The sequence below is a fragment of the Gossypium hirsutum genome, chromosome A13 (assembly GCF_007990345.1).
Source record: "Gossypium hirsutum isolate 1008001.06 chromosome A13, Gossypium_hirsutum_v2.1, whole genome shotgun sequence".
Taxonomy (NCBI): Eukaryota; Viridiplantae; Streptophyta; class Magnoliopsida; order Malvales; family Malvaceae; genus Gossypium; species Gossypium hirsutum.
In genome coordinates, this window is record NC_053436.1 from 54,823,249 (window position 1) to 54,832,349 (window position 9,101).

General features: G+C 33.4%; 1 protein-coding gene across 5 annotated transcripts; it reads left to right on the forward strand.

Annotated features, from left to right (window-relative positions):
- Positions 1 to 2,894: 2,894 nt before the first annotated feature.
- On the forward strand, positions 2,895 to 8,651 carry LOC107943267 (homeobox-leucine zipper protein HDG2). 5 transcript variants are annotated; one of them, XM_016877016.2, is made up of 13 exons: positions 3,005 to 3,392; positions 3,497 to 3,964; positions 4,357 to 4,620; positions 4,700 to 4,817; positions 4,929 to 5,117; positions 5,191 to 5,613; positions 5,698 to 5,799; positions 6,341 to 6,541; positions 6,626 to 6,800; positions 6,936 to 7,207; positions 7,594 to 7,689; positions 7,780 to 8,208; positions 8,297 to 8,651. In XM_016877016.2, the coding sequence occupies exons 3-12, from the start codon at positions 4,406 to 4,408 to the stop codon at positions 8,170 to 8,172; spliced, it is 2,184 nt and encodes a 727-aa protein (XP_016732505.1). In that variant the 5' UTR covers positions 3,005 to 3,392; positions 3,497 to 3,964; positions 4,357 to 4,405; the 3' UTR covers positions 8,173 to 8,208; positions 8,297 to 8,651. The 5 variants fall into 5 exon arrangements, with proteins under 5 accessions (XP_016732503.1, XP_040940258.1, XP_016732505.1 ...); XM_041084323.1 differs by having other exon boundaries at positions 3,497 to 3,553; XM_016877014.2 differs by having other exon boundaries at positions 2,895 to 3,392; positions 3,497 to 4,620.
- Positions 8,652 to 9,101: the final 450 nt, after the last annotated feature.

A 9,101-nucleotide genomic window follows, 5' to 3' on the forward strand; every position in this document is an offset into this window, starting at 1 on the left:
TCATTAGAGGATAGATGAAAAGAATGTGAAATATAAATAAGGGAGGTGTGCAAGCGAGGCACAGGGAAAGGTAAACGGCCTTTTTGCCATGTAGAGGCATTTGAGGGGCACAAAGGCATTTAATGTGATTGCGAAAAATGAAAAAAAGTTGATCGAGAGATAGGACTTTTTGAATAGCTTGGGCTTAATGGTTGAAGTCAGAAAAAGGCCCACCTTACTTACAAAGCTTAACTAAAAAGGTAAATATTGAAATTATACATAAAATTTAATTTAATATATAATTTGATATATAAGTTTTAATTTAGTGTAATTATACACAATAAATTTTAAATATGATTTAAATATATAAATGAAATTTTAATGTTGACTCAATTATACATATTTAAAGAAATAAATATATCAATTTATTTTTATATTAAAAAATATAATCATTTATGTATCCAAAATATAAATATTAAATGATATAATATTAATAATTGTGTTAATAATTTGTGAGAATTAAATCAATCAAAATTTCATATATAAAATTACACAAAATCAAAATTCATGGAAACACTTACTCATTAAACCAAAATTCATATATAATTTTAACATTTATCCCGTTACCAAATTTATTTTACAATCGTAGAACCCTACATTTAAATTGAAAAATAAAAACCACATTTATTTCAAAGGAATGTATATATGTGCTTATACAAAATTCTCATCATAAATAATTTGCAATAACTTTTTTTTAATAAATCGAAAGTTTTGTGTGGCATATGACTCATCCACCGAACCTTTTTTTCTCCTTTACTTTGTTTTCCATCTTTTATCCAATTATTCTCATTAATTCTTTTATCCAATTATTCTCATTAATTTTTCCATACTTTAGTTTTATGGATTAACTATAAAAATAGTAATTTTTGTTTATCTCATATTATATTTTGGTCACTTACATTATCGTTTTGTTATAAAGTAATCATTCTATCGTTAATCTACATTACCTCCCTAACAGTGGTCCTATGTGGCAGTCCAAATTAAATTTATTTAATTAAAAACCTATTTTTATCCCAGTAACTGGACATTCAAGTTGGCATTTAAAACTCATTTAGATTGCCACGTAGGACTTTCGTTAGGGAGGTGATAGAGTTTAACGGTAGAGTGACCACTTCGTAACAAAACGATAACGTAAGTAACTAAAAACATAACATTTCAAACATAAATGACTAAAATGTAATATGTGACAAACAAAAGTGACTATTTTTATAATTTACCCTAATTTTATCTCCAAGACCGGTGAACCCCATGCTTGTTTCTGTACAACTAATTGTCTAAATAAAAGTTTGTTGACAATTTTTCTTAGAAGTCAATGGTAAAAGTTATTTTAAACAAATATGGCAAGTTAAAAACTTAAATGGTGCATGTGAAATTGAAAAATTTTAAAAGAAAAATTGTTGTTTATATGATCAATTCTCGTGAGCAATTTGACCCACTTTATATGGTTAAGAGTTTTTTTTTAAATAATTTTATTATATATTCTTATCATATTTTCTCTTTTTAATACAATATTTAAGATTATTCATAATTTGTCCCTAACCCTTAAATAAGAGAATAATATGCTTTATCATACTCAAACCTACCCCTTTTGCATTAATAACAATATCAATACTAATCGAATTAAGACTCAATCAAGAATTAAGAATTCTTTTCTTAAATATATACAAACACTTTTTTTTCTCATATTTATTGAGAATTAAATGATAGAAAAAGTTATTCCTTACCATTATATATGTCATATTAAAAATAGACAACAACAAAAGTGGGAAACAAAAAGAAAAAAAAAAGGTTCAAGTTGATGTAGTGTTGTGATTGCAAAAATCATTCTTTTCGCATGTGATATCCAAACCTTTTCAATTTTATTGGTAAGTATAAATATAATATTTTATATCTAATTATTTAAAAAAAATTAAAAAAGAAAGAAAGAAAAGTTATATTTTTCTTTATATATAATCAATGTTATTACGCGTATTATTCCTTATAAAAGAAGAAATGGATGTAAATTAAGCTCTTGGTAGACAGTGAATGAGAAATAAAATATAAATTATATGACATCATATTTTACAGGTTTGTGAGACCCGTGCATATTTAAAACCTTTCTAACTTCTACAATAATAAATGCATAACACGAACAATTGTGATTTATGGCTTTATCCTTCATTTTTGTATTTTTCTATATAATTGATGGTGATATTTTTTTTTTCTTTCTATTTAATATTCAACTTCATTTATGTATTTATTTGAATGTTGATTTATATTTTCCCCAACAACTAAATGGATTTAGTTTAATTTCTTTTGAATTAAATCGATTCAAGCACCAAAATTTTAAATAATCATCTTCTTATGATGCTCAGGTATTGAAAGGAACCGACATGCTCATAATTCCTCTTAATAGTACTGCACACCATTAATATAGCTTTCACGAAGAATCTTATTTGTTGTATGGTTGATTATGAATTAATTAGAACATCCCTGCGTTCTTAATGTCGATATCCTTCAAAACATGCTAGAGAAAATAATCATGGATGTCACCCTTTTCCCTTTATTTCCTTCAACATTGATTTCAGTTGACATGATTTTCGTTTTTATCCTATCTTTGCTTCAAGATGATAGTAATTAGAATCCCACGAAAAAACGTGGAATGAAAATCTTGAAAAATGATTAGGATTTGAGGTTGCAATATTACTTTCTAAAATCTTCACCATTAATATATTTCACCGCATGCAATTTGCTTTTATAAATTATAACATGCATGAGAAAAAGAAAAATCTATGGCATTAATAATTAAAATAATATCAAATTTACAAGGCATAAAGGCAGTAAATATGAAGTTTTTGTTTGGTAGCCGTCGTGTACAAGAAAACTCTTGTAGGGGGGGGGGAATTGAAAAGATTAAAAACTTTAAAGACCCAAAATTCTTTTCTCTCTTTCTCTCTCAATAGCATTTACAGCTTCCCCCTCTCCATTAAATGCAATTGCACCCTCTCAATACGATCTGCAATAACTCTTCGCTGCCACAATTTCCTCCATCTGTTTCCCTCTTATCTCCTTCCGATCTTCTCCCTTCTTTCATCATCATCATCATCTTCTTCTTCTTCTTCTTCTGCATCTTCCTCTTCTTTGTATCAGTCACTTTCTTGCTTGATCCCCTCCCCACCAACACCAACTTTTTATACCATTCTACCTCACACCCAAACAGCCTGTTTTACTTCTTTCAAACAACACTTAGCAGTTTACAGTAAACAAGTCTTGTTTTTATTTTTATTTTTATTTTTTCCCAGAACAGATCCTAAGCCTCTCTTCTTCGTCGGGCTTTTCTAGGGTTCATCTTTATTAGGTATAACTCAGCTTGGGTACGGTGTTTCACTCTTCTTTTTTTCATAAGCTTTTCAACTTGAACTAATTTCTACTTGTTCTAGTCTCTTTTAGTTTACGTTTTTATTCTCAAATGATGCAGGGAAAGCCGAAGAGACAAACATAGAAAGCATAGTTGGATTCTCCGTGATTTTCGCTGGAACGTGTTTTCTTTTCTTTCTTTCATTTGCCTGGTTTTTTGTCTGTCAAGTACCGTATCAAATTTGTCAACATTTTTCTTTATAGATGCTATCTGGCTTTCATATTGGCACTTAAGAGTAGGATATTCTTCGAGGATAAATACACAAATATATAAACCAAAGAAGAGAGAGAGAGTAACTTTTGAGCTGCCCAAAAGAAAAAAAAAACCACAGTCAGCTTTGTTTCTCACTGTTGGGGAATCTAAAAGATCATCTCAACTCGAATCAAAGGACAGTTTAAGTAGTGTGAAGAAGGGCAAGAAACTATATATATATCTGTTCTAGTGCTTTTTGGATTCTGATGAAATATGCTGGCCGGAGTTATGATTCCGGCGAGAAACATGCCGACGATGATAAGCGGAAACCGAAATGTTAGTGGTTTTGGGACATCCTTACTTGTTCAGCTTAGAACTTTGAGTTCCCCCTACCATTTTAACTTTGTGCTTTCTCTCCTTCACCTTTTTGTACTTAAGAAAATGGGTTTTTTTTTTTTTGGGTGTGATTTTGGTGTTTGTTTGGAAAAATAATTTCTATTCGGAGCAAAATCCTTCTCGAAATTTGAGAAACACAGGAACCCTTTTTTCATATGTATAAAGTCAGAAAAAATCTTTATATTTCTATAAATCATAGCTCCACTGCTTCTTATTTAGTCAAATTAGTGTCATAACATGCAATATTATGTCACATACCATAAATCCGTACACTAAAACTTCATTATTATTTGTTTTTTGAGTGGGGAAATTTTGGTATTCTGTTTGTTTAGATTGAAAAACAATAAGCATTGGGAAACTTAAAGATCTGTAGATATAATAATGTTCCAACAGCCAAGCAATATGATGGAAGGTCAACTCCACCCTCTGGAGTCCGAAAGTGAAATTGGTCGAATGAGAGATGATGAGTTGGACAGTACAACCAAATCTGGTAGCGAAAACCATGAAGCTGCCTCTGGTGATGATCAAAATCCTCGGCCTAATAAAAAGAAGCGTTACCATCGCCATACACAGCACCAGATCCAAGAAATGGAGGCGTAAGCTTAAAAGAACCCTTTTTAAGTTAAGACATTAACCAAAAGAGTTTTAATGAAAAAATTTGTGCCTTGTTGGTAGCTTTTTCAAGGAGTGTCCGCACCCAGACGACAAGCAAAGGAAGGAACTTGGGCGTGAGTTAGGGTTAGAGCCATTGCAGGTGAAATTTTGGTTCCAAAACAAGCGTACCCAGATGAAGGTATAATGACTTGAACCACCATTTTGGCCTGAATTCTTTTCCATTATTTAGGGACCTGAAAGTGGTGAATGGACCATTTCAAACTCTGGGTCATTTTGGTTTTCTTAACAGACGCAGCATGAGCGCCACGAAAACACACAACTGCGAACTGAGAACGAGAAGCTAAGGGCAGACAACATGAGGTATAGGGAAGCTTTAAGCACTGCTTCATGCCCTAATTGTGGAGGTCCAACTGCTGTAGGACAAATGTCCTTTGATGAACACCATCTCAGGCTTGAAAATGCTCGACTAAGAGAAGAGGTATCCGGTTGCTATATAAAGATTTCTTTCCTTTTTGAGCTTGCTAGTAATTGGTTTCGAGTGCCGTATGCAGATTGATCGAATATCAGCAATAGCTGCAAAGTATGTTGGCAAGCCAGTGGTGAGCTACCCTCTTCTTTCGTCTCCTATGACTCCACGGCCATTTGAATTCGGTGCACAACCTGGCACTGGGGATATGTATGGTGCTGGGGATCTTCTTAGGTCGATCAGTTCACCTTCGGAAGCCGATAAGCCGATTATTATCGAGCTTGCGGTGGCAGCAATGGAGGAACTAGTTAGAATGGCTCAGATGGGTGAACCCTTATGGATGACCAGCCTTGATGGAACAACGTATGTGCTGAACGAGGAAGAATACATCAGGACTTTCCCTAGAGGAATTGGGCCCAAACCTACCGGCTTCAAATGCGAAGCTTCAAGAGGAACTGCCCTTGTAATCATGAACCATATTAACCTTGTGGAGATTCTCATGGATGTGGTAATTTTTACACTATATCCACCATAAACACCTTGAAAATATGTAAATGCACTAAATATTTCATATTTCTGTGTTCAAATTCAGAATCAGTGGTCAACGGTGTTTTCGGGAATAGTTTCTAAGGCTTCAACTTTGGATGTTCTTTCAACAGGGATAGCAGGCAATTATAATGGAGCCCTTCAAGTGGTAATATAGAAATCCCATACGCCTTTTTCTTGCTGAGGATTATGTAACTTAACAAATTGTTTCCGGTAGAGATTTTTCTGTTGAGGGTAATATCTTAGGTCAAAATTTTGTCTCCTAAAGCCAGATTCATGAAAGTACTTTCTTTTACTTAAAAGAGACGGAACTATACGCAAACTAAAACGTTTGCTATGGTTTCGTAACCCGAGGGCACATCAATAAGTATATGATTTTGTCTATTTAACTTTATTACCTCCAAAATAAAAAAATTTCTATTTAAATCTTTTTATAATTTATAAAATTTTGAATTAGTAATAATAACTTTAACCTCAAAAATGATAAAAATTTAATTTAATTATTTAAAAATTATTAAGATATAGACTATTAAAATTATGAAATTATATTTTTACTATGGTCAAAATATATAATTTGGCTGCTGGTCCATCACCTATGTGATTGATAAAAATCATGCTACCTTCTTTCATAAATTGTTTAAATTTAATAACCCTTTGTTAATATTTCATATTGTGTTACAATTTCTTAGATGGCAGCTGAATTTCAAGTTCTGTCACCACTTGTGCCCACTCGTGAGAGCTATTACGTAAGATACTGCAAGCAACATGCAGAGGGAACTTGGGCAGTGGTCGATGCTTCCTTGGATAATATACGCCCTAGTCCAACAGCTAGATGCCGAAGGAGACCGTCTGGATGCCTAATTCAAGAAATGCCCAACGGGTATTCAAAGGTACGTAAAAACAATCATTTGCAAATGACATTTGTTTTCTTCCATTCAGCTCAGTCAATGCCAATGACATCATGCAAAATATAGGTTACTTGGGTCGAACATGTTGAAGTCGACGATAGTGGCGTTCACAGTCTTTACAAGCAGCTTGTAAGCTCCGGCCATGCTTTCGGAGCACAACGTTGGATCGCTACTTTAGACCGACAGTGTGAGAGGCTCGCAAGTGTCATGGCTACTAACGTACCCACCGGTGACGTTGGAGGTAATAATTAAAGTAGAATCAATACATAAATCGACCTATTCCAATTATACATCCTTTGACGATTTGGTATCTAAAACAATATTAGAACATTTTTCGATGGTGATGCTGAAATAGTTTGATATTTGCTGAGATTAGTGATAACAAATCAAGATGGGAGAAAGAGTATGCTGAAGTTAGCTGAGAGAATGGTGATGAGTTTTTGTGCTGGAGTGAGTGCGTCGACTGCGCACACTTGGACGACATTATCAGGGACAGGGGCCGATGATGTAAGGGTGATGACTAGAAAAAGCGTGGATGATCCAGGTAGACCACCTGGGATTGTGCTAAGTGCTGCCACATCATTTTGGCTTCCTGTTTCACCAAAGAGGGTATTCGATTTCCTCCGAGATGAAAATTCTCGAAGTGAGGTATGCCAAAAACTCCATTCTAATTTATTTTTGTATTTTCCCACTTCATGTTTATTCATGAATGGGATGGTATCAAATATTATTGCATATGGATCATAGAATATTTGGCATGTCTTTTTCTTTTTTTGGCCTTAAATTTTACATCTAACTTGTGGTTAATGCTAATTTATTTTATTTGCAATCATCAAAAATCAGTCATTGTTCTTAGAATGCAATTTTCTTTTCTGACATGGACTGATTAGATGCATTTAATAAATGATTTTTTTCAATTAAGAGTAAGCATCCATAGGTCGATTTGATAACTCAATTTTGCGTGTTGTAATTTGTACATTTTTATTTATTGTGTTTATAATTGTCTTAATCAACTTGTTGTCTCCATAATACAGTGGGATATTCTTTCAAATGGTGGAGTTGTCCAAGAAATGGCACACATAGCCAATGGTCGGGACACAGGCAATTGTGTTTCCCTACTTCGAGTAAACGTATGTTTCCTTTGTAATTTTTGTTGATTTTCATTTAACAATAACTTGATTTATTATTTCATAACACAACATAAAATAAATTTTGTGTAGAGTGCGAATTCAAGCCAGAGTAACATGCTGATTTTACAAGAGAGTTGTGCAGACCCAACGGCCTCTTTCGTGATCTATGCCCCGGTCGATATTGTCGCGATGAATGTCGTCTTAAATGGAGGTGACCCGGACTATGTCGCTCTTCTCCCTTCCGGTTTTGCTATTCTACCAGATGGATCAACTATTACAGCAACGACTTCGAGTGCCGGTGGTGGCATTGACACTGATGCGGCCGGCAGCTCCGGTGGATCCCTTTTAACTGTTGCGTTTCAGATTTTGGTCGACTCGGTTCCAACTGCAAAGCTTTCTCTTGGATCGGTTGCAACAGTTAACAATCTGATCGCTTGCACCGTTGAAAGGATAAAAGCTTCTTTGTCATGCGAGAATGCATGAAGTAGCTCAGCTTTAAATGATAGCTAACTAGATAAGGTATATATATAATTTGAATTATTTTACACATTGCCATAGATTTCAAGATATTGATTATATATCTTTATTAATTTCTTGTCTAATACAGGAACGGAAAAAGGGAAGGTAACTAAATTTGAAGAAAATTAGTGAGTTGAGGAATTTTGGGATTATAGAAAAACGAAAGGGAGAAGTCAAGAGCGCACCTTGCATGATCCTATATGACATGTTGATTTTTATTCGAGGCTGAGAAATTTCAATTGAGTTAGACAAAATTCATCAAGTCTAGAGGTTCGGGAATTGACTTCCCCAAAGAAAAAAAAAACGAATGAATGAATGAAAAAGGAGTTGTATAGTTTTGTTTTATGTAATGGGATTTTAGTTCCCTTTTTTCCTTCTTCCCTTGGTTTATTTTGTGTTTCTAATGCTCTCACACATCTACTTCTACCAGACAGTTTTTTTAATTTGTTACTATCGTTTCTTTTTCTTTTTGAGTCATTTAAAAGTTTTTTTTTTAAAATGGGTTTCTTTTCTTTTTTTTTTTCATGAAGTTCTTCATCTTCAAACTACGTAACATAGTAATATAAAATTGTTGATTTTTTTGCATATTAAGTTGAAGAGAGCAGCGCACCTTAATCTTAAAAGAAAACTTAGGATGTCTCTTGATGTTTGAACAGCTAAAATCATGGCACAGAGAGAAACTTCAATCAATAACCATGCTCCAATGATCATCATTTTATCTACTTAGACATCTAGAGATGCTCTTAGGCTCTCTTCAAAATTAAAGGATAAAACTTTAAGAGTGTCTCACTTTTCAGTTCAACAACACCGCAATAAAAAAAACTTCGTGCTCTTGAAATACTAACAAATAACAAGTCCACTATAAAATGACAATTAAGGAAAAATGGGAAAGT